The 23,298-nt window shown below is 58.5% G+C and overlaps 4 protein-coding genes and 7 non-coding genes across 12 annotated transcripts; 5 read left to right on the forward strand and 6 right to left on the reverse strand.

Annotated features, from left to right (window-relative positions):
• Window positions 1–517: 517 nt before the first annotated feature.
• Window positions 518–4,678, forward strand: THAP7 (THAP domain containing 7). Of its 2 annotated transcripts, XR_005104376.1 has the most exons (6): window positions 518–598; window positions 1,367–1,446; window positions 2,287–2,442; window positions 3,182–3,322; window positions 3,398–4,000; window positions 4,343–4,678. XR_005104376.1 is itself a non-coding variant. In XM_037388549.1 (5 exons), the coding sequence occupies exons 2-5, from the start codon at window positions 1,367–1,369 to the stop codon at window positions 3,936–3,938; spliced, it is 918 nt and encodes a 305-aa protein (XP_037244446.1). In that variant the 5' UTR covers window positions 518–598; the 3' UTR covers window positions 3,939–4,043. The 2 variants fall into 2 exon arrangements, 1 of the variants encoding a protein (XP_037244446.1); XM_037388549.1 differs by lacking the exon at window positions 4,343–4,678 and having other exon boundaries at window positions 3,398–4,043.
• Window positions 4,566–13,885, reverse strand: SLC27A5 (solute carrier family 27 member 5). The gene is made up of 10 exons (XM_037388480.1): window positions 13,278–13,885; window positions 10,292–10,501; window positions 9,458–9,616; window positions 8,352–8,476; window positions 8,053–8,247; window positions 7,042–7,132; window positions 6,600–6,798; window positions 6,408–6,505; window positions 5,437–5,567; window positions 4,566–4,954 (listed from the first exon to the last, which is right to left on the reverse strand). The coding sequence occupies exons 1-10, from the start codon at window positions 13,771–13,773 to the stop codon at window positions 4,778–4,780; spliced, it is 1,881 nt and encodes a 626-aa protein (XP_037244377.1). The 5' UTR covers window positions 13,774–13,885; the 3' UTR covers window positions 4,566–4,777.
• Window positions 13,886–17,137: 3,252 nt separating this feature from the next.
• On the reverse strand, window positions 17,138–17,209 carry TRNAQ-CUG. The gene has a single exon. It is a non-coding gene; the product is annotated as a tRNA-Gln (tRNA).
• A 167-nt stretch (window positions 17,210–17,376) lies between these two features.
• Window positions 17,377–17,449, reverse strand: TRNAK-UUU. Its single transcript has one exon. It is a non-coding gene; the product is annotated as a tRNA-Lys (tRNA).
• A 620-nt stretch (window positions 17,450–18,069) lies between these two features.
• Window positions 18,070–20,189, forward strand: LOC119148434 (histone H2A type 2-like). The gene is made up of 2 exons (XM_037388574.1): window positions 18,070–18,393; window positions 19,698–20,189. The coding sequence occupies exons 1-2, from the start codon at window positions 18,102–18,104 to the stop codon at window positions 19,835–19,837; spliced, it is 432 nt and encodes a 143-aa protein (XP_037244471.1). The 5' UTR covers window positions 18,070–18,101; the 3' UTR covers window positions 19,838–20,189.
• On the reverse strand, window positions 20,168–20,804 carry LOC119148435 (histone H2B 5). Its single transcript, XM_037388576.1, has one exon. It carries the CDS (start codon window positions 20,738–20,740, stop codon window positions 20,360–20,362), a length of 381 nt encoding a protein of 126 aa, XP_037244473.1. The 5' UTR covers window positions 20,741–20,804; the 3' UTR covers window positions 20,168–20,359.
• Window positions 20,805–21,413: 609 nt separating this feature from the next.
• On the forward strand, window positions 21,414–21,484 carry TRNAG-GCC. The gene has a single exon. It is a non-coding gene; the product is annotated as a tRNA-Gly (tRNA).
• Window positions 21,485–21,652: 168 nt separating this feature from the next.
• TRNAN-GUU lies at window positions 21,653–21,726 on the reverse strand. The gene has a single exon. It is a non-coding gene; the product is annotated as a tRNA-Asn (tRNA).
• A 495-nt stretch (window positions 21,727–22,221) lies between these two features.
• Window positions 22,222–22,303, reverse strand: TRNAS-GCU. Its single transcript has one exon. It is a non-coding gene; the product is annotated as a tRNA-Ser (tRNA).
• Window positions 22,304–22,442: 139 nt separating this feature from the next.
• TRNAA-CGC lies at window positions 22,443–22,514 on the forward strand. Its single transcript has one exon. It is a non-coding gene; the product is annotated as a tRNA-Ala (tRNA).
• A 271-nt stretch (window positions 22,515–22,785) lies between these two features.
• TRNAM-CAU lies at window positions 22,786–22,857 on the forward strand. The gene has a single exon. It is a non-coding gene; the product is annotated as a tRNA-Met (tRNA).
• The last annotated feature ends 441 nt before the right edge of the window (window positions 22,858–23,298 follow it).

The following is a 23,298-nucleotide window of genomic DNA, read 5'->3' on the forward strand; positions in this document are numbered from 1 at the left end:
CAAAGCACATTCATGGAGGGGAGTAGGGGGTGGTAAACTATTCCTCAACCCTGGGGGGAGGTGGGGTGGCGTTGTAACACCCCTAAACCTGGTGGGGGTCCCTTGAAACCCTTTTTACTTCAACTGGGGGGATGGGGAGGTGTCAACCACCCCCCAAAAATGTTGTACAGTAGCTATATGGGGGCAGGGGGCTTTGAAACACCCCAAAACCTGGGGGGGCGGTCCTTGAAACCCTCCTTATCCCAGCTGCTGGGCGGGGTAGTGTCAACCCCTCCCCAAAACGTTGTACAGCAGCCCTATGTAGGCGGGGGGGGTTTGAAACACCCAAAAAACGGGGGGGGGGGGGGGGGGGGGCGGGGTTTAAAAAGCTCGCGGCGGAGGGGCGTGGCTCGCATGGCTAATAAGGGCGGGGAGGGACTCTTCTGGCCAATGACAGCGCAGCATGCAAACGAAGGAACGGCCTGAAGGCGCACCGCCCACCCTGCGGGGGCGCAGCCAATGAGGGGAAGAAAGGGGCGTGGATTTGAGAGTCCCGCGGCGTCTCGCGAGAGCCGGGGCTGGGCGGTGGGGGCGGTGGCGGCGGGATGGGAGCGCCGAGGTGAGGCAGCGCACGGGCGGGGGTAGGGGGGGGACGGGACAGAGGGACCCAAGACCGCCCCCCACCCCAGGAACAGGCCCCCTGGGGCGGGGAGGGGGGAGGGGGGTTGTCCTGCCCCGGCGTGCTCCGCCCCAAACCCCCTTCCCCACCGCCGCCCTCCCAAAGGGCCCTTAGCAACGACCCTGGGGTGCCCTGCCTCCTCGTAACGTCATCTGCCCCACCCCCCAGCCCGGGGGATACCCTGGTGCTCCCCCACCCCGGCTCTATCCCGCCCCGGTGACTTAATGACCTGGAGGGGGGAGAGGGGCACTTAGAGCTCTGAGGGGGCACCGGGGCGGGCATTGGGACTCGAGGGGGGGGGCTGGAACTTGTAGGGGGCACCAGTGGGTGTGGGGCAGCTCGGGGGGGGGGGCACTTCAGGCTCGGTGGCAGCTTGAGGGCCTGTGGTGGCTCATGTGGGGGGATATCTGGGGGTCTGGGGTATCTCTGGGGACAAGGTCTGGCTGGGGGGGGGCATCTGATGGGGGGACATGGGGCTTTGGGGGTGTCTGGAGGGGTCCTGGAGGGCTTTTGGGGTTCGGGGGGTAGCACAAGGATTGGGGAGGCATATGAGGGTCTGAGTTGGTTGGGGGTTGGGGCAGTTGGGCGTCTAAGCTTCTGGCTGGTTGCATGGCACCTGGGGGGCAGGAAAAGCATTGAATTTGGTGGGGGGTGTCCTGTGGGAGATACTTCTCATTCCACCCACCTCTTTCTGCCCCCCCCCCCCAGATGCCCCGTCACTGCTCTGCTGCCGGCTGCTGCACCCGTGACACTCGGGAGACCCGCAACCGAGGCATCTCCTTCCACCGGTGGGTGCCCCCACACCACCTGGGGGGGACAGCCCCCCCTCTCCCCCCTTGACCTCTTCTTTGCCCCCCCCAAAATGGTCTGGCCAGGGGACTTCTCCCTGTTCCTGCCTTGAGTTGATTTTATTTGGGAGGTTTTTCACCTCTTAATGCTTCGTTTGCACACAGACACACACAGAGACACGCGCTCCAATACACACTGTAGTAATGATTTAGCCCAGCTGTTTGTTTCCCCCCTCTCTTTGCAATGGGTCGGCCCACGTGTCTTCCCACCCTTTGCAATGGGTTGGCCCAGGTGTAGTGTCCTCCCACGTCTTTAGCAGTGATTTAGCCCAGGTGTGTTTCCCCCTCCTTTGGCAATGGTTTGGTCTAGGTATGCCACTCCCCTTTAGCAATGGTTTAGCCCAGGTGTGCACCCCCTGTTATCAATGGTTTGGCCCAGGTGTGTCCCCCCCTTTATCAGTGGTTTGGCCCAGGTATGCCCCTCCTCTTTGCAATGGTTTGGCCCAGGTGTGCCCTTTCCTGCGCAATGGGTTGGCCTAGTATGTGCCCCCCCTGCCTTTAGCAATGGTTTAGTCCAGCTAGACCACCACCACCCCTACCCGAAGCAATGGTTTCCACCAGGTACAGGGCTCCTCCCCCACAACTCCCCATTTTAGGAATGGTTTAACCCCATCCCTTTTAACCAGGCCTCCCTGGACTGTTCCATTTTCAGGGGCGGGAGCACCCCTCCAACCTTGCAGAAAACGGGGGGGGGGGGCGGGGGCGGGTAATCTGAGGCCACAGTTTTGCAGCTGACCGGTGCGTGTGTGTGTGTGTCCCGTCCCCCCGTGCTCCCCCCAGGCTGCCCAAGAAGGACAACCCGCGGCGGGCACTGTGGCTGGAGAACAGCCGGCGGCGGGACGCGAGCGGAGAGGGCCTGTGGGACCCAGCCTCCAAGTACATTTACTTCTGCTCCCAGCACTTTGAGAAGAGCTGCTTTGAGATAGTCGGCTTCAGGTAATTAACAAAGCACTTAACGATGTGTGAGGCCACCCCTTTCCCCTGTTGAGAATGGGTCGGCCTAATTAACACCACAACACACACCCCCATTTTTATGGAAAATGGACTGTTCCAGACTGGGAATTGACTCGGTCTATCCTCCCCCACTAGCGGTTGCAATGGTTTGCTCCAACCTCAGTTTTCCAGCTGGGATTCCCCCACCTTGCAGTGCTTTTGTGGGGTCCCCGGGACTTTGGGGCTTATGGAGCACCGTGGGGTCCCCCCGCCAAAGCTTTTGGGGTGTCATCCCCCCCCAGTGCTTTTTTAGGGCCCATAAACCTTCTCCTAGAGACTTGGGGTACCCCAGCTCCCCCCCCCAAAGGTCTTGGGGGTACCCCAGGGACCTGGGGGTTATGGTATGGAGCACCCTGGGGTCCCCCCCAGGGGCTTTCAGCGGACCCCCATCCTCCTGTTTCAGGGCTTTAGGGCACCCAAGAGACCTCGCAGGCTGTGGGTCCCCCCTGAGCATTTTGGGGAGACCCCCCCAAGGCTTTTGAGGTTCCCCAAAGTCTGCCCTAGAGCTTGGAGCCCCCCCCTCCACCCCCAGGACTTTTGGGGACCCCCTAGAGCTGCAGGGTGCAGACAGCCTGAGGACACTGACAACCATGGGGAACCTTGAGGATCCCCCTCCCCAGGGCCTTTGGGGGTGCCCCATGCCACCAACTGACATCCCCCCTCATTTTTCCACCCCTCACAGTGGCTACCACCGTCTCAAGGAAGGGGCCGTGCCCACCGTCTTTGAATTTTCCTCCCCCAAACCCCCCCGGGCCACCAAGCTGAAGCCCCCCGCGCCCAAGAGTGACACCCCAAAACCCCTTCGGGCTACCAGGAGGTGGAGGTGAGTCCCAGGGGGTGGGGGAGGGGTGGTGTGCTGCGGGGTCCCCCCGATTTAATCTCCTCTTTCCCTCCGCAGGCAGGACCCCACTCCTTCCCCCCCGGACCCCCCCTTTACTGCTGACGTCTCCTGCTTCCCGGGGGAAGGCGAAGACCCTGGTGCCCCCCCGGCCGGTGACCACGGGGGTGTCCCAGCCCTTCCCGGCCCTTCAGGTGCCCGTGGCCCCCTCCCAGAAAGCCTTTTGGTGGCCACAGGGGACGGAGAAGCCACGGCCACCCCGGCTCTGCCCGAAGGTGCCCCCCCAGCCCCTCCTCGCCCCGTATCCCCCTCCCTTTACATGCTGCGGCTGCCACCGCCGGTGGGAGCGTACATCCAGAGTGAGCACAGCTACCAGGTGGGCAATGCCCTGCTTTGGAAACGTCGTGCCGAAGCCGCCCTTGACGCCCTCAGTAAAGCCCAACGGCAACTCCAAGCTTGTAAACGACGCGAGCAACGCCTGCGGCTTCGCGTGGGGGAGCTCCAGCAGGAACAACGCGGCCCCCTCGAGATCCGCCGCACCCCCAAAGAATCCCCCCCACGGATGGTGGAGCTGCAGCTCCTCGGGGATGGCACCAAGTGAAGGGTTCCCGACGGATGCGTAGCTCTTCTCCTCCTCTTCCCCGCCCCACTGCCACTGGGAAGGTTTGTAAATAAAAGATTTCACCTTTTCTATGAAAAATTCAAAGGGTGACGGCTCGCGGTTGGGAGAGGAAGAGCCGGGATGGCGCTTGCAAGGCGGTTTTGCCACCCGATCCGGCAGAAAGCGGCAGCAGGGAGAAATGGGCTCCTTTGGTGCCAGTTACATCGTTCGGTGGTGATGGGGAAGGGTGGGAAGGAGCTGATGTGGTCGTGGGGGCTCAGTGCACCTCACACAGCTCCAAGAGATTGGGGGAGCCTGGGCTGCCTTCCCGAGCCAGTTTTAAGTCATTGATGGAGCAGAAAATTGGGTCAGGGAGAGAAATAAATGGATTTTGTTCCATACAGATGAGCTGAAGCAGCTCAATGAGCCCCGGGTGGGAATGTGAGAGTGTTCGGGGGCTAAATCCATCCCCGTGGGCAAGGAAGAGGCCAGTGCTGAGCAAATATTCCCTCCTCGGCAGCAGGGAGGATTTGGGCCACCACTTGCCCCCTCCAGAAGGGAAAAAGCATCGATCAGGCCCTGGAAAACAGCCCCTCAACAGCCCAGCACCCACCTGGACCCAAATAATTGGAATTAAGCTTTTAATTGCCGCAGCCAGCCTGGGGTGGGTTAGCGAACACCGAGACCAGCCAGTCACCCTCCTCGTGCTCCAGCACCATTAAAAAACTCCTCAAAGGATGTGAAAACTGCCTGATTAGCCCCAAATTGGTCTTGCTAATTGCCCTGAGGCAATTAGCCCCCCCTGGGCCACTGTGGAGACCCTGGTGTGGTTCCTTCTTCTACAGGTTGAGCTTCATGTCCAGGATGGCGGCGTAGGTGTCGGGGTTCAAGGGCACGTAGGATTTCTTCTTGTCATCGCGGAAGAAGAGGGGGTCTTTGATGACATTGGGGTCGAAGCCTTCTTTGACGAGGTTGCCTTTGCACTGCTTGAAGGTCCCCGTGATCTCCAAAGTATCCTGTGGAGGTGGATGGGGGTCATCAGAAATGGGGTAGTGGGGTGGGGATGCAGGGACAGCGTACCCAGCGTGGGCACCGTCCTCAGAAATAGGGGACCTCAACGCCGCTGGCGGCACCAAATGGTGGCGTCAGATCATGGGCACAGGGTGACCACAGCAGTCACGGGGAAGGAAGGACCTTGATACCGTTGTCAGTAGAGGGTGACTCTGATGTGGTCATTTGATTTTTTTGGGTGACCATCACCAGAAATCAACGGACAGTGTCTTCGGCAACAGGGTGCTATCACCACCGAACCCCAACACCAGTACCATTGTTGGAAACTTGGGGGACACCCAACATGGTCATGGGAAACATGGGGGACACCCAACATGGCCATCGGAAATGGGCGCAGCTGCGTCGCCCTTCATCCAAAGGACTCATTTGGCAGAAGACCAAACCGAACCCATCCCCCGGCCACCACTGGGACCCTGGGACCTCTGACCTGGATCCTCACGAAGCGGGGGGCTGCGTAGCTGGGTAGCGTGTCCCCTGTGAAGGTGTAGAAGCTCTCGCCCTCAAAGCTTGCCCCGGCTTTCAGGCGGATGGCTGCCATGCCGCACCTCCCCTCACACCCTGCAGGCAACGCCGGAGGGTTATTTTGGGCAACCGATTCTCATTTGATTCTTCTTGGTGGCCACTTGGACCATTTTGGGGACCACTTGGGTGAATGTGTCCTAGTTTAGCTGCCTTGGAGGCCGCTGGGACCATGGTGGAGGCACATCGCGTACCCAAAACAACGCTGGATGCTTGTTTTGGGTCAACATTTCCCACTTTTGCCTCATTTGTGGCCACTCGGACCATTACAGTGGCACCCTGTGTGCTCAGAATGGCAATGGACACTTTCTTTGGGCAACCAAATTCCATTTTACTTTTCTCGGTGGATGCTTGGACTTCCTGCAAGGGGTCCAAGTAGCCACCTTGTATGCCCAAAACAATGCTGGATGCTTGGTTTGGGCAACCAAGTCCCCCTTTAACCTTCCCAGTGGCCACTCAGGACCTTCACAGGTGCCCACTGTGTGCCAAAGCCATGCCAGAAACTTCCTTTGGGTCAGTAAGTCCTACTTTAACCTTTTTGGTGGCCAGTTGGGCCATTCTGTGGACATGTTACTTGCCCCAAACCATACTAGATGCTTCTTCGGAGCAACCTAATCCTGGTTTAGTCTTCTTGCTGGCTCTTTGGACCATTGTGGCGATAATCACGAGCTAAAACCGATACCAGACTCTTATTTTGGTTCACTTGAGCCCTGAGATGGTCAGGAAGTTGGACTAGGTGATGGTTGTAGGTCCCTTCTGTTCTACTTGAGGCTTCTTGGTGGCCACCCAGGCCACCTGGGGGCACATCACGTGGCTGAAACCTCACCGGATTCTTAGTTTGGTCCAACTCAATGGCCCCCTGCACCACCCTGTACTCACCTGGCACAGACACCCCATAGACATTGACCTCCTGGATGAAGTCCACCATGGCAAGAGTGGCTTCCACCTCTGTCGTGGCCACGTTCTCACCTTTCCACCTGGGGAGGAGAAGGGATGAAGCTGTGAGGGGGGGATTTGGGTTGGTAGGTGGCGTTGCCTACCCAGCCATGGGTGTGAGAGCAACAGAGTTACCGGAAAGTATCTCCCACGCGGTCCTGGAAATAGACGAATTTTTCATGGTCAATCACAAGGAGGTCACCGCTGTTGAAGAAGGCATCACCTTTGACCAAGACATCCCTCAAGATCTTTTTCTCTGTCTTCTGGGAATCGCCCGCGTAGCCATGGAATGGGGTGTTCTTGGTGATTTTGATGACCAGTAGCCCTGTCTCACCTTCAGGGAGGGAAAGGAGGGTTGGAGGCTGGTCAGGAACCACCTTGGCCCTGGGGAATGTCACCTCCACGCCCCACCAGGTGCGCAGGGATGATGTTCCTCTTTCTTTGAGGGGTTTCTGGTGGCTTCCAGCCACCAAGACAGTGACAATAAGGCCCAAGAGGTGGGTTTGATGCATTTCAAACCCACTGTCTGCCCCTCTTGCCTTCCAAAAAGGCCCTCGGAAGGCTCATCTCCACTTACCGGGGCGGACTCGGATGCAGAGACCTCGCTCGTCACGTACGGGTTCATCCGCCTCCACGTTGTACTTGATGAGCTCAAAGGGAGCAAAACTCTGGAGGGCAGAAGAGGGAGAGAGAGAAACTGGTGGGTGGAAGAGAAACTTGGGGATTAAAAAGAGTGGGAAGAATTTTCTTCCCATGCCAGGTCCCACCTTCTGTTATTTGTTTACCTTCTCCCACTTGCTCACCTGCCTCCTCCCACGTGGTCACCTGCCTTCTCCCACTTGTCTGCCTTCTCCCACCTGTCCGCCTTCTCCCACTTGCTCATTGCCACCCACGGAAACACCTTCTCGCCTCCCCCAGATGCCAACATCCCAGATAGCCGCTCGTTTTCCAATCCCAGTTGATCTCCCTTTATATTAAAATAAGATTTAATTGGATCGATTCGACCCTTGACCGACCTCCTCACGGTTGACTTTCAAATCAAAGACCCGTGGGAGAAGGCTGAGCGCTGTGACTGTGGGGGGAAAAGATGGAGAAAAGCTGATTTTTGCAGTTTTTGTTCAACACCCGGCTGGCTGGGGACCGAGAAGTGACACCGAGTGGCCTTTCTTGGGGCTATAGAGGTGTCCAGGTCACTTTTGGACGCTCCAAAAGACTTGGAGTCAATGCTGCTGGGTCAACATTGGCCAACCAGGCAGAAGGGATTCCTTTGGGATGTGAAAAAGAGGGGCCCTGGAGATCCTGCTTGGGATTCAACCCAACCTGACGGACAGGCGTTGGCTTCCCCAGGGAGGTCACTGTTGACAGTACCGTGAAGAGGGTCCCCTGGACAACCCCCTACTCTTGGCACCAACCCAACTGGAGGTGCCATATCAGGTCTCCCCGAGGCAGCCAGCGTTTGCTTCCCCACCACACACACACCCCGTCATCATCATCAGGTCACCTTGAGGAGCTTCCCCACCCCCAAACACCATCATCACCATCTCACCTTGAGGAGCTTCCTCACCCCCAAACACTATCATCACCTCACCTTGAGGAACATGTTGGCTCTGCCCACGGCTCCGATCTTGCCGGTGTAGTTGATGAAACCAGCGTTGCCCTCAGTGGCCCCGTAAAACTCACAGATGGAGATGGGCCCAAAGCGTTGGAGGAACTCCTTCCACACCTCTGCCCGCAGGCCATTGCCCAACGCCATGCGCACCCCGTGCTCCCGGTCATTGGGGCGCTGTGGGGTGACAAAGAGAAGGACCACTTCAGGGTGCGCCCCACAGCACCTCCTTGCCCACCACTCGGCCTCCGAGGTGGATTTGGGGCTGGTGGGGACCTTACCTTGGGCGTGTTGCAGAGGTAGCGCATGAGCTCGCCCACATACTGGATGACAGAGACGTTGTAGCGGCGACAGTCATTCCAGAACTGGGAGGCAGAGAACTTGGCCCGTAGGACGCAGGTGGCTCCTGTGGGGATGTGGCAGGGTGATGGGTATCCATCCATCCATCCATCCATCCATCCATCCATCCCCATGAGGATCTGTCCTGCCCACCCCACAGTCACCCATTATCTAGATGTCCTCCTTTTCCGTCTTCATCTGACTCCTTCTCCATCCCTAAACTTTGTCATGTCTCTGGCCACCTGGCCACCCGCCATCCCACCCCACTACAGAGATCTTTCTCCTTTTCTCTTTCTTCTTCCCTTCCCTCTATCCTCACATTTTTCCATCATCCTTCAATCCATCTCCAAAACGTCTGTCCCTCCCTATATAAAAAAAAATATATCTCTATCCAATCCATCCATCCATCTCCATAAACTGTCCATCTGTCCATAAGCCGTCTGTTAATCCATTGCCATAAAACATCTCTGTCCATCTGTGTCCATAAAATACCCAGCTCCATAAACCATCTCTCCACCCATCTTCTGAAAACATCCACCTCCGTGAAACAGCTGTCCGTCCATCCCCTGAAAACGTCCCATCTCCATGAAACATCTGCCTGTCTCCATGAAATACCTATTTCCATCAAACATCTGTTCATCCATCTCCATAAAATACCCATCTCCTGAAAACGTCCCATCTTCATGAAACATCTGTCCATCTCCATAAAATAACCATCTCCACCAAATATCCATCCATCCATTTCCATCCAACATCCATCCCCATCCAACATCCATCCATCAAACATCCATCCATTCATCTCCATCAAACATCTGTCCATCTCCATCAAACATCTGTCCATCTCCATCAAACATCCATCCGTCCATCTAAAATGTTCACCCAACCCATCTGTCCATCACTCACCCATCTATGGACCTGGTTTTCTCCTTCCTCTTCCTTCTCTCCACACATTTCTCTATCCATCCATCATCTCCACCCCCCCTCTCTGCCCACCCTTGCCCACACCATGGCCATGCTGGCCAGGCCACGTGGGCCATGGGGTACGTACCGACCTCGAAGCACCCTCCCACCCCGATAAGCAGCCCAGCTGAGTGGTAGAGCGGTAGCGTCGTGTAGATTACATCATCAGGCCGCAGGCCACAGAGCCGACCCAGGCTGGCCACCATCATCAGCTTCTTCTCGGTGATCACTGCTGCCTTGGGCAGCCCTGCGGGGTGGGAGAAGAGGGTGGGAAATGTCTTCTTCAGGGGGTTCCATGTAGAATGGGAGGTCCTGGGGATGAAGGGTGGGATAGGAGGGCAAAACCCATCCTGCGGGGTGGTGGGTCTCCAGAACTTGTTGGGAGGAGTTGTGAGGAACCTCATCCAGATGTGCCTGTGTTGGTTGGGGTGGGAGCTGGTTTGGGGTCAGAGTTGGGTGAGGGAGGTCCCACCCCATGCCAAGGAGGACAGACCCAGGGACATGGCTGGTCTCCAGCCCTGGAGGTCTCCAGACCTTGCTGGGAGGAGCTGTGAGGAAACTCATCCAGATGCACCCACGTTGGTTGGGGTGGGAACTGGGTTGGGGTCAGGATTGGATGACGGAGGTCCCACCCCATGCCAAGGAGGACAGGCCCAGGGACATGATGGGTTTCCAGCCCTGGAGATACCCAACCCTCGCATGGACATGACCAGGAGAAACCTGGCCCAGGTGGCCCCACGATGGTCAGGGTTGGAGAAAGGCCTCCACAAGATGCCTCCAACTCCCTACCATCACCTGCCCCACCTTACCCACAGGGGGACAACCTTCGGCACCTTCACCCATCACACCCAAAACCTCCCAGTTGCCCTTCTCCAAGGAGAAGACCCTCCCACCTTGGGGGTTCCTGGCCCCACAGCCTCACCGGTGGTGCCAGAGGTGTAGATGTACATGGCCTTGGAGCTGGCGGTGGTGCCAGCACGGTGATGGCTGGGCAGGGGCTCATCAGAGGCTGCCTTGATGGTGGGCAGCAGGGCCTCGACGCCCGGTGTGGGGGACGTGGAGCTCAGGTAGAAGACACGGATGCCATCGTGCTGCAGGGCTGGCAGCACCTCTTCCACGGCGGCCTGGAGATCTGTGGGGAGGGGGAGACATGGGGAGGTCCAGGGTGGATGAAGACCCAAGGGGAGAACCCAAAGGGTCAGGGACGGGCACCCAATGTCTCCCTAGATGGGCATCTCAACCATATGGGCACCCATGGCATCATGAATGGGTGCCCCAAGGACCCCAGATGGGCACCTCAACCAGATAGGCACCCATGGCATCATGGATGGGTGCCCCAAGGACCCCAAGTGGGTACCCAATGTCCCCCCATGGTATCATGGATGGGTGCCACAAAGATCTCAGGTGAGTGCCCCAAGGATCTCAGGTAGGCACCCAATGTCCCCCCAAGATGGCCACCTTAACCAGACAGGCACCCATGGCATCATGGATGGGTGCCCCAAGGACCCCAAGTGGGCACCCAATGTCCCCCCGTGGTATCATTGATGGGTGCCCCAAAGATCTCAGGTGGGCACCCAATGTACCTCCAGATGGGCACCTTAACCAGACAGGCACCCATGGCATCATGGATGTGTGCCCCAAAGATCTCAGGTGGGCACCCAGTGTCCTCCCAGATGGGCACCTCAACCAGATGGGCACCCGTGGCATCATGGATGGGCACCCCAAGGATCCCAAAGAATCTGGCACCCGGAGGATCCCAGCTGGCCACTCAAAGCACCCCAAAAGCACTCCCCGATCACCCTGGGGAGCCACCTGGAGCATCACCTAAGGGTGCTCTGGTCCGATGGGTGCCCTCAGCACACCAGGGTGCCCCCTGACCCCCCCAGATGGGCACCCCGGGGTCCCACTGCATCCGGCCCCCATGTTTTTCTCTCTCCTTCCTCCACAAACACAACACACGGGGGGGGGGGGGGGGGGGGGGGGGGCGGGAGGAAAAAAAAAGGACCTTTACCCTGGGGTAAGGGGCTGGCGATGATTAACCCGTGTCCTTGGCATGGCCGCTGCGCCCCGACACGCTTACTGGGGCATTGCACACGTGTGTGCAAAAGGCTGCACAAGCAGCCATGAGCACGGTGTAGGGAGGGGTGCAAATACAGCCCCGACACGCAGAACCTCTGGCACATGTGTGGTAAAGAGCCCCGCCGTGCCACGCGCTTCCATGTGTGCCGCATGTGAAATGCATGTGAGAGCATGTGTGGGCACAACAGGTATGCAAATGCACGCGCAGGCACTGATGGGCGCGTAAACGCATGGACGCATGTTGACAAGTGTGCAGGCGCATGTGGAGGCACCGACACGTGTGCAAATGAGTGCACAGGTGCTGACATGCATGCCAATGTATGTAGAGACACTGATGCGTGTGCCAGCACGTGCATGGACACTGACACACATGGACATGCATGGACCAGGAGCAACACGCGTGCAGACACATGCGTGAGCACTGACAGACGTGCAATAGCATGCACATCCACATGGAAACACATGCATGGACACACATGCAGAGACACTGACTTACGTGGAAATCCATGCAGGGACACTGTCATGTGTGCAGACACACGCACAGGCACCAACACGTGTGCAAAGCCATGGGCAGACACTCCAGATGTGCAGACACACGTGCAAATCCATGCACAGGCACTGACATATGTGCACAGACACGTGTATGGACACTGACACATGTGCAAACACATAAACGGGCACTGACACATGTGCAGACACATGGACGGACACTGACACATGGAAATCCATGCATGGACACTGGCGTGCGTGCAGACATGTGTGTAGCCACTGACGCAAGCAAATCCCTGAGCAGACACTGGCATGTGTGTAGACAGGCACAAACATGTGTGCAAACCCACAGACAGGCAGTGACACACATGCAAATCCACACGCAGATGCTGACACGCGTGTAGACACATGCACAGGCACTGTCACCTGTGCAAAGCCATGCACAGGCACTGACACGTGCACAGACACATGGACAGACACTGACATGCGTGCAGACACATGGACAGGCACTGACATATATATAAACCCATAGACAGACACTGACACACATGCAGACGCATGTATGGACCCTGACACACATGCAGACACATGGGTGGACCCTGACACACGTGCAGACACATGTATGGACCCTGACACACATGCAGACACATGGGTGGACCCTGACACACGTGCAGACACATGTATGGACACTGGCACATGTGCAGACACATGTATGGACCCTGACACATGCATGCAGACACATGGACAGACACTGACACATGTGCAGACACATGGACAGGCACTGACATACATACAAACCCGTAGACAGACACTGATACACGTGCAGACACATGTATGGACCCTGACATGCATGCAGGTACATGTATGAACACTGACACAAGTGCAGGCACATGGACAGTGACATGCATGCAGACACATGTATAGACCCTGACACATGTGAAGACACATGGACTGATACTGAGACATGTGCAGACACACAGATGGACACTGACACACATGCAGACACATGGAGGGACCCTGACATGCGTGCAGACACATGGACAGACACTGACACATGTGCAGATACGTGTATGGACCCTGACACCCATGCAGACACATGTATGGACCCTGAAACATGTGCAGACACATGTACAGACCCAGGCATACATGCAGACACATGTATGGATCCTGACACCCATGCAAACACACGCACAAGCTCTCCCTGACCCCCTCCCACCTCCCCCACCCCACCCCGCACACGCGTGTGCACCACACACCCGTGAGGAGTAAGAGAAGGGGACCTGCCCATCCCCCCCCCGGTTCCCCCCATGCCCCCCAGGTCCCCCACAGGTGCCGCTCACCGAGACTGGCAAGGAGCAGGGTGACGCGGGCGGCAGCGAGTGCGTGACGCAGCGCCTGACCCCGCACGTTGCAGTTGAGACAAGCCATGGGGCAACCCAATTTGGCCAAGGCCAGCCAGGTCCAGACGTAGGTGGGCTCGTTGGGGAGGAAGACGCCGACGGGTTGACCCGGTTGGAGCCCCAGGTGCTGGCCCAAAGCCCGGGCGGCGCGGTTACTCTGCCGTTCCACATCCTCATAGGTGTAAACCTCCTCCTGGAAGCGGAGCAAGGGCTGGTGTGGCTGGCGGCGAGCGTGGTCCCGGAAGACATCGAGGAGGGTGATGGGGGGTCGGCGGTTCAAGCGCCACTGGCAGCGCAGGGAGGAGCGCACCAAGGCGCCGAAAGCCACCAGGTCAACCCAGAGGAACGGAACCAAGTGCCATGTCACTGGCGGCACCAGCAACAGCAACAAAACCAGTCCGGCCAGCACCGCCACCGCCACGGCGCCCAGCACCATGCTCACAGGGGTGCCGGGGCCCCAGCGGCACCCGCTGGGTGCTGGTGGCCAAGGTCCACCCCAAGCGCACCTTGCCCCGGTTGCCACCAGCACCCGGCCGCGTTTGACTGTGTTTGCCAAGACTTTTCCCACCCATTCCCCATTTTTTTTTCCCCACCCTCCCCCGCAGGAGCCCTGCCCCTGGGCGTGGAGCAGCGAGGGCAGGTGGCACCCATCGCCTCCCCAGCTGGCCGGCTGCCCTCAGGAGGAGAATTCTCCTCTGTCCGTCTGTCCGGCCGCTGTTGGGATCCTGGTGGCTACTCAGCGATGCCGGGTGGTTGCCACCCAGCCAGGCTCAGCAGGGTAGGAATAGTGGCCGGCCACCGGCGCACCCAGGCTCGGTCCAGCTGTCTGTCCATCCTCCTGCCCACCCACCGAGCCACCCACCCAGTGATCCCCACACCTCGTTGATCCACCATGTCTGTTGAGCCACCCAGCTGTCCATCCATTCAGCTGGCCATCCATCCATCTGCGTGGCCACCCATCCAGCCACCCATGTGGCCACCCATCCATGTGGCCAACCATCAAGCCATCCGTTGTCCATCCATCCACCCATCAACCCATCCATGTGTCCCTCCAACCATCCATCCATCCATCCATCCGTGTGGCCACCTGTCCAGCCATCAATCCATCAATCCATGTGTCCATCCAGCCATTCATGTGGCCATCCGTCCATCCAGCCATCCATGCAGCCATCCAGCCGTGTGGCCAGCCATCTGTGTGGCCAGCCATCAACTCATCCATGTGTCCATCCATCCATCCATCCGTCCATGTTGCCATCCATCCGTGTGTCCATCCATCAACCCAGCCATCCATGTGTCCAGCCATCCATGTGTCCAGCCATGAACTCATCCATGTGTCCATCCATCCATGTGTCCATCCATCCATCCATCCGTGTGTCCATCCATCAACCCAGCCAAGCGTGTGGCCACCCATCTGTTGCTCCAGCCATCTGTCCATCTGGCCACCCATTCAGCCATCTGTCCATCCATCCACCCATCTGCCTGTCCACTCATCCATCCATCTGTCCACCCCTCTGACCACCCGTCTGTTCACCCACCCTCGGACTCGGGTTATGCGTTGGGGTGCACCCAGCAGCACCCCTGTGAGCAGCCCCTGCTCCCTCAGGTGTGTGGAGAACGCAGCTCACCTAGGGCCCCCGGACTTGGGGGACGTCCCCTGCAGCCCCCTCCTGTCTCCCCCCAACCCCCCACATCTCCATCCAGCCCCCTGCACCTCCTGGTGGCCCCAAACACCTCCAACATCTGCAGGTGAGACCTCAAATTTCTTCAGTGTCTCCAACTGACCTCAAACACCTCCAGGTGGGACACCAAACATTTTCAGTATGTCCAACTGACACAAAACACCTCGAGGTGAGACCCCAAACCTTTCCAACATCTCCAGGTGACCCCAAACACCTCCATCTGGCCCCAAGCATCTCCAATTGAGACCCCAAACACCTCCAACATCTCCAGTTGAGACCCCAAGTATCTCCAGCTGACCCCAAATATCTCCAGTTGAGACCCCAAACACCTCCAACACCTCCAGCTGAGACCCCAAACCTCTCCAACATCTCCAGGTGAGACCCCAAACACCTCCAGCATTTCTCCTTCCATTGCAAAACCCATGAAATCAGCCTGCCCGCTGTTTATCAGTGCTCCCATGTGGGAAGGCCGCCCCCACAAAACCTTCTTCCCCATTTCCTCGGGACACCTGTCCCAACCGGAGCAGCCCACCCCCCACCTCATGCCCATGGTGAAGCCAAAAGTCTTTTTTGGGGAAAAAAAACCCGAAACATTTGCCGTTGAAATCCCCAACTTGGGCGTGAGCACCTGGCAAGCCGTTTCTTGATGGGAGAAGCGATCTTCCTGCTAATTAAAAAATAAAATAAAATAAAGAAAGAAGAACAAACAGAAAGAACCCGACGGGTTTGGCGCGGCTGCGGCGCCGCGTGGTTCACCTTTGCCTCCGATTTGCAAGCCCGGGTGTTTACACACTATAAAATAATCCCGAGGATCAAATATTTTTTTGGCAGCTGGTGGAAAACTTGGGTGAAATGCGCCGGGCATTGCCCTTTGCTCCAGATTTTGTAATTTTGGGGTCATCGTTTGCTGGGGTTGGGAACACTGGAGCCAAAGCAGTCTCACGGTGAGGGGACTTTGGGTTGGGGTGAGGGGATGGGTGCTGGGGTTGACCTGGGTCTGGTTGTCCCCACTGGTGAGGTCCTGCTTTGGGGTTGCCCTGAAGGAGATTAATTTTTGGGGGGTGATGAGGGTCTCCTGTCCCCACACCTGTCCCTGTCCCCTGTCCTGTGCCATCAGCAAGGGACCTGGGGCTGGTTGGGGGTCCCGTCCCCCTGCCCAGGGCCACCAAACCTCTGGGTGTGGTGGTCCCTTCGTGCCCAATCACTCGGTGAGGAGGAGGGTCACCATCATCTGGGACGTGGGGCAGGAGGAGTCACATCCTCCTGCGGTGGCAGTGGGACTGGGAGGCACTGGGAGAGCCCAGGCTGCAGAGTCACTTTCCCTTCCCCTGGGGGACAGGGTAATGTGAGGTCACCTCCCCCTCCAGGTGGCACTTGGGGTCCCCAAGGAGGGTGGCGGACACTAGGGACTTCCTAGGTGGTCCCTGATGGGGTGTCACAACCCCTTTGGGTGCCACACAGTGACCATAGTGGGTGGTCACACGCCGTCCCCAACGCGGTGTCACACTGACACACCCCCCCCAGGATGTCACGCACAGTCCCCAAAGGGGGAGGGGAGGGTGTCACATGTACAAGATCACACGTGATCTGTGACAGATGTCACGGGTGGGATGTCACAAGTGGTCCCCAGTGGGGGGGTTCCACAAGGGATGTCACACGTGGGGGGGTCACACAGGGCCCCCAGGGGAGGGTGTCATGCAGGGGACGCCACGCAGGGTCCCCAGTGGGGGGGATCACACAGGGGACGCCACACAGGGTCCCCAGTAGGGGGAGGGGTCCCACAGGAGATGCCACGCAGGGGATGTCACACAGGGTCCCTGGGGGGGGTGTATCACACAGGGGATGCCACACAGCGTCCTCAGTGGGGGCGGGGGTCCCACAGGGGATGCCACGCAGGGTCCCCAGTGAGGGGGGGGGTGTGGGGTGTGGGGGTGTGTCACGTTTACAGCGACTCACTTCATACCTGCGGGAGTGACACCCTTTGGGGCACAGAGTCCCTAAAAGGGTGTCCCCCTGCGGTGTGGGACACGGGGCAGGGACCCCCCGCCTTCCCTGTCCCCCAGGGATCCCCGCCCCCGGCGGGGGGAGGTGCACACCCAGGGTGACCGCGGCGCAAAAGGAAGGTCCCACCGAGATTTGAACTCGGATCGCTGGATTCAGAGTCCAGAGTGCTAACCATTACACCATGGGACCAGCCCGGCCGGGCACCGCCATCGCACCCACACGCCTGCGCGCCGCCTCCGCCGCGGGAAAAAAAAAAACCAACAAAAACCACCCGAGCCCCGAGGGGGGATAGGGAGGGTGGAGCCTGGGGAGGGGGAGGGTGATCAGGGGAAGGGGAAAAAAAGTACGGGTGCGTCCGCCCGAACAGGGACTTGAACCCTGGACCCTCAGATTAAAAGTCTGATGCTCTGCCGACTGAGCTATCCGGGCTCCTGCCGGCAGCCGCCCGGCACCTCCCCATGGGCCGCAACTGCAGGGGGAGGGCTGGAACACCCAGGTCGGGGAGAAAAAAGGGGGTTCTGGGGGTAAAAATGGCCATTTTTAAGGATTTGGAGGTGATGGGGGGGGGGGGGGAACCCGCAGCCGCGGGGCAGCGGAGTGCCGTTGGTACAGTTGAGGGCGGACCTGAGTGAGAACTGCCCCCCCCAGGTCCTCTTCTCCCCCGCGGACCAATGGGAAGGCTGCCAGCCAGCAGCGTGGCCAATCAGCGTCCATACCATCGCCTGTATCACCGCCTACGCTTTGAAAGTCCCCGTGGGGGGAGAGAGGGAGCCAGCCGTTGGCCCTTAGCCCCACATCAGCCTTGCACTGAACTATTAATATTTTAAAAATTAATTTACTAGATTAAAAAAAATTGCTGATAAGCATCACAGACGGCTGGACGGAGCGAGCGAGGCGTTTAACCCGCCGCTCAGCAGAGCCGCCTCCCGGCATCTCTTTATAACCTCTCCGCCCCATCGTCCACCTCGCTGATTGGCCACGGCCCGCATGGAAATGAAGCGGATCCAAATCTCGAGCTCCTATTGGTCAGAAGTTCGCTCTGTTCTATTGGTTCTCCTGCGGGGGGGGGGGGGAGAAGCCAATGGGAAGGAAGCGTTTCGATCCGCGGCGGGGTATAAGAGGCAGGGCGGCGGTGGGGGGGGTAGCAGTGCCGGTAGTGGAGCGAGTGGTGATGTCGGGCAGGGGGAAACAGGGGGGCAAAACCCGGGCTAAGGCAAAGTCCCGCTCGTCCCGCGCCGGCCTCCAGTTCCCTGTAGGCCGCGTTCACCGCCTGCTGCGGAAGGGTAACTATGCCGAGCGGGTGGGCGCCGGAGCCCCCGTATATCTGGCTGCAGTGATGGAGTACCTGACAGCTGAGATTCTGGAGCTGGCAGGTAACGCTGCGCGGGATAACAAGAAAACACGGATCATCCCCCGGCACCTCCAGCTGGCTGTGCGCAATGATGAGGAGCTCAACAAATTGCTTGGGGGGGTCACCATCGCGCAGGGGGGTGTTCTGCCCAACATCCAGGCTGTGCTGCTGCCAAAGAAGACGGAGAGCCATAAGGCCAAGGGCAAGTGACACAGCAGGACAAGCCACTCAAAGCTAAAACCTGGAGGTTTTTGTTTGATTTTGAAACCCAAAGGCTCTTTTCAGAGCCACCCACTGCTTCAGGAAAAGGGCTGGAGGAGCAGGAGGGGTGCTGGTGTTAACAAGCATTAATTCCTGACCCAGGTTTTAATCCATGGTGGGGGCATCGGGGCTCAAAAACAGGATGAAGGACCATCATCTCAAAATGCCTTAACTCCAAAAAGAGGAGGAATGAAAATATACAAGTACTGTGGAGATGAGCTTTGCCCACAAAAGAGGCCATACAAGGAGACATTTCCCAACACAACGTGAGAAGGGCTCTGATCAGGCAAGGTGTTAATTCAGAGCAGGTAGCTTGGTTAAAAGAGGTGTTACCTAGAAACACCTGAAAATTCAATACATTTCTAGGTGAAAAATACCCCCAGACTTGTTTTTTTATAACACTTGAAAGTGACTTCAATAAATCGCGCAGCTTTAAGAAGCGGCTGCCTCCCAGAAGCGCTGTGTTGAGGGCGCAAGCTACAGCCGGGCCCCCTCCTTTGGTGCCGGCGATGGAGGAGGTCGAGGCGCAACTGCTCAGTCCGCCGGAGGAGGAGGAGCAGCCGCTTCTCGTCGCCCTTCGCGGCCTCTGTCACCGCCTCCCCGCCTCGGGGCCGGCGGGTACCTCCAGCGGTGAACCGCTTGGCCTTATGCAAATGAAGGTTCCAATCCACGTCCTCCCATTGGTTGATACAGCCCCTGCGCGGCACCTCTGACCACGCCACTCCAGAGGCTCCGAAGCCCGCGTCTGATTGGTCGCTGCTGTCTCGACTCAGCCAGTGGCCGAGCGCCGTTTGGATCCGTGGTGTTTTGGAGCCACGGCGGGCGCCACCGCTGCGGGCCAAAGTGTCTCCAGCGAGACCCCAAACGCGATAACGCCACTAAAAGTCAGGCACGTCGCCCCCACGCGGGAAGAGCATGTCCCAATTACTTATTAAAAAACTAATTATTAAGGAAAAGACAGAAAATAAGGTGCGGGGGTCACTCCCCCCCCACACACACCTCAGCGCTAGTACTGAAGCCTCTCTTATTAAGGCTTTTTATATTAAAACTCAACTTTTTTTACAGCGCTACAGCGTTTGAAGAGTCCAGAAGAGCCTCAGTTCCACCCTCGAACCCCCGCAGACGCCAGGTTACCCGCAAAGCCTTTTGAGCGGCGCAATCCGGAGCGTAACCCCCGCTCAGGCACCACGCGGGGGCGTAAGTAACGCACAACCCCCACCTACGGACACCGACCGCTCCCCTCTGCGCGTCGGGGGCGGGGGGACAGCGGGACGCTCCCTGCCGCGCAGCCCCACGCCCGAAATGGGCGCGGAGACCCCGCCCCACAGGGTTTCTCTAACCCCGATGCGGACCAGAGGGAAACCCGCGCTGCGGCTCGCGCCGCCGTGACGTTCGCGTCCAGGCGGACCAATCAGAACGGAGCAACGGTTTGAAGGGGAAAAGCGGCATCGCCGACGGGTAACCCCCACCAGGGATGATAGAGGGGGAAAATAACCCCCTTCACGACGTTTGTTGGCTAAAAACCTCAAAACCTATAAATTTTAGAAGGATTTTAAAGTATCCAGGCGCTATCGCAACACCCCACGCGACATACAAACTGTAAAGATCCCTGCAAAGGGGGTGTCTCAGCAGCAATATCAGCTCTTTAGGAGGAAGGTGGGGGGCTCTGAAAAGAGCCGTTGGGTTGAGTTGGGCCGGGCGGGGTCCTGCAGGCGGCTGCGGCCGTTCTACTTGGAGCTGGTGTATTTGGTGACGGCCTTGGTGCCCTCGGAGACGGCATGTTTGGCCAGCTCACCAGGCAGCAGGAGCCGCACGGCCGTCTGGATCTCCCGGGAGGTGATGGTGGAGCGCTTGTTGTAGTGAGCCAGGCGGGACGCCTCCCCCGCGATGCGCTCAAAGATGTCGTTGACAAAAGAATTCATGATGCCCATGGCCTTGGAAGAGATGCCGGTGTCAGGGTGCACCTGCTTCAGCACTTTGTAGACGTAGATGGAGTAACTCTCCTTACGGCTGCGCCGCCGCTTCTTGTCCCCCTTCTTCTGGGTCTTGGTCACCGCTTTCTTGGAGCCCTTTTTAGGGGCGGGCGCCGATTTCGCCGGTTCCGGCATCGCGCTCTCAGCCAACGCTCCCCGCAACCGCTGCAGCCTCCCCGCACAACGGAGTGAAGTGCCGGGCGGGCGGCGCCGCTTTTATAGCGGCGTTATGCAAATGAGGGATTCGTACGTCGCGCACTCCCATTGGCTGAAGCAGCGCACAGCGCGCCGGGCGGTGAGACCCCGCGCATGCAAATAGCCCGGCTCGAAATAGAGCGTTCTGATTGGACGCTGAGCCAATTGGACGCTCAGCGCCTTGAGTAACAGCCAATCGGATAGCGGCGTTTGGATGCCGCCGCGCACCGTAGGGACCGCGCTGGGCCCCGGGCAGGCTCGGTGCCGCACTGGTGGGGGGCAAAGGCAGCCCCGGGGGACCCCGGCGACGGGTCCCGGGCTCTGGGGCGGCCCCGGAGCCGCTCGGTCCCTGCTCTGCCCCCAGGACTGGCCCCGCCTACCCTCCCGCTGCGGCCAATCAGCGCTGGGCGCGCGAAATTCAAATGGCGGGCGGTGGGAGCGCGCAGCCCAAGGGAAGAGCCTATTCCGCCGCTGATTGCTATTAATCCGAAATTAGGTGGGCTTCTTAATTAGCACGGGGTCACCCCTTGTAAATAAACAGAGTTTATGCGTCGTGGGGCCGCTCGGGGGTGAACCTCCTTGGTTTGTGGTCACTTAGAAGACGCTCATCGGGGCATTGGTGGTTCAGTGGTAGAATTCTCGCCTGCCACGCGGGAGGCCCGGGTTCGATTCCCGGCCAATGCAAACCTGCTTTTTTTCCCCTCTTCCCACCTCACTTTTTTTCCCCGCTTCACCCGTTTTTCCAGCCCCGTTTGCTCCACCGGGAACATGACAACGCGACCGCGCTTCAATTCATGTCCTCCGCTTCCAAAAATAAAACACAGGTGGAAAAAAACAAAAAAAAATTAAACGCGTCCCTGGGTGGGATCGAACCACCAACCTTTCGGTTAACAGCCGAACGCGCTAACCGATTGCGCCACAGAGACGCGCGTGCCGGCCGGCCCCGCCGCCACTCCCGACCCCGGGCACTCGCTGGGATGAGCTGCCCGGTGCAAATTTGGAGGGGGGGGGGGGGGGAAGGGCTTTGAAAATTGCATCGGGGGGAGTCCTGCACCTGCAATAGAAGGGGGGGTGGGGGTTAGCACGGTGCCTCACCACCTGCAAGGTGGGTGTCCCTCCCCATATCCTGCAAAAAATTAAACAGAGGGGGCTTGGAAAATTGCACGGGGGGGGGCCTTCCTGCAACAGGAGGGGGGCTGAAAATTGCGGGGAGGGGGACAAAAAAATTGGAGGGGGCAAGTAAGAATGGCAGGGAGCACGTACAGGGGGATTGCTCATCTGTGGGACTGTGCGGGGCCCCAAAACCACTTGTTAAAAGAAAAGGGAGTGGGGCGGGAAGGGGGGGGGGGAGGGAAGGTGCGAGGGGCGCAAAAAGGCAATGGAATTGGGGTGGCCAAGGGAAGATCAAAATCTAAACTCCTCGACGAGGATGGGATTCGAACCCACGCGTGCAGAGCACAATGGATTAGCAGTCCATCGCCTTAACCACTCGGCCACCTCGTCTGTCTGTTGCGCCTTCCGCCCGTGCCACCATGGGGCGCAGTAACCGTGGGAGGGCCTAAAGGAAGGGGCGGGGTGAGGGGGCGGAGCTTCAACCCAGGAAGGCGGCGCCAAGGGTGGCGGCGGGCGAGTAGCGTCAGCAGGGGATGTAGCTCAGCGGTAGAGCGCATGCTTCGCATGTATGAGGTCCCGGGTTCAATCCCCGGCATCTCCAGCGGGGGCTGGGGTACCCTCTCCCTGTTTTTGGTTGGGATTTTTTGGTTGGTTTTTTTTTTTATTGAGGGTGGGTCCCCAGGGTAGTTGGGGGGTAAGGACGTGACGCCCCTCTAACCTGATTTATTTTTGCCTGCCGCCCCGAAAATTCGCGGCCTTCAGCCATCCACTTAGGGCCTTTCTGCCAAGGGCTCTCCGCTCCAGCCGAGCTGCGAGTGGGAACTTTTCCAATTCATGTTATCAGTACAAAATAAAACACCACTGCCACAAGAAGCAGAGTGGCGCAGCGGAAGCGTGCTGGGCCCATAACCCAGAGGTCGATGGATCGAAACCATCCTCTGCTAATTGCATTTTCTTGCTCTCCTCACCTCCAAATTATTTTTTCTTTTCCTCTTCTGCATTTCCCTCACGTCCTCAAGGCCCCCCACTGAGAACAGGGCCACCCCCCAAGGACAAAGGCCCCCCACCCCCAAACTAAGTTTAATCAATTACTCTCCTTCCTGAACACAATTTATTGTACAAGCATCCAGCGCTTCCATGGCACACGGGTGGCTGCCCTGAGACCTTCACAAAGTCGATCAAGGTTGGAAGGGATCTAAAGGGCTCAGCCCAAGCTCCTGCTCAATCCAACAGGATTGCCGAGGGCTTCAGCCGGAGGAACCTGCAAAACAGGGGAGAGCGCAGATCCCTGCTTGCTCCATGGGTGCTTAACTGGAGCACAGCGCTGGAATAACAAACCCGATCCCCGCGGCAGCACCGTACCCAGGACATTCAGGGTGGGAGAG

The sequence above is a fragment of the Falco rusticolus genome, chromosome 5 (genome assembly GCF_015220075.1).
Source record: "Falco rusticolus isolate bFalRus1 chromosome 5, bFalRus1.pri, whole genome shotgun sequence".
Lineage (NCBI taxonomy): Eukaryota > Metazoa > Chordata > Aves > Falconiformes > Falconidae > Falco > Falco rusticolus.

Bases quoted from the DNA above. Each gene is read 5' to 3' on its own strand.
- THAP7 (XM_037388549.1), top strand. From the start codon at position 1,367: ATGCCCCGTCACTGCTCTGCTGCCGGCTGCTGCACCCGTGACACTCGG. The intron at 1,447-2,286 runs GTGGGTGCCCCC...TGCTCCCCCCAG, and splicing joins CGAGGCATCTCCTTCCACCG to GCTGCCCAAGAAGGACAACC. The intron at 3,323-3,397 runs GTGAGTCCCAGG...TTCCCTCCGCAG, and splicing joins CGGGCTACCAGGAGGTGGAG to GCAGGACCCCACTCCTTCCC.
- LOC119148435 (XM_037388576.1), bottom strand. From the start codon at position 20,740: ATGCCGGAACCGGCGAAATCGGCGCCCGCCCCTAAAAAGGGCTCCAAG.
- LOC119148434 (XM_037388574.1), top strand. From the start codon at position 18,102: ATGGGAAGGAAGCGTTTCGATCCGCGGCGGGGTATAAGAGGCAGGGCG. The intron at 18,394-19,697 runs GTAACGCTGCGC...CTTTTTTTACAG, and splicing joins TGAGATTCTGGAGCTGGCAG to CGCTACAGCGTTTGAAGAGT.
- SLC27A5 (XM_037388480.1), bottom strand. From the start codon at position 13,773: ATGGTGCTGGGCGCCGTGGCGGTGGCGGTGCTGGCCGGACTGGTTTTG. The intron at 9,617-10,291 runs GTGAGGCTGTGG...CCCACCCCGCAG, and splicing joins CTACACCTCTGGCACCACCG to GGCTGCCCAAGGCAGCAGTG. The intron at 8,477-9,457 runs GTACGTACCCCA...ACATCCCCACAG, and splicing joins GGGAGGGTGCTTCGAGGTCG to GAGCCACCTGCGTCCTACGG.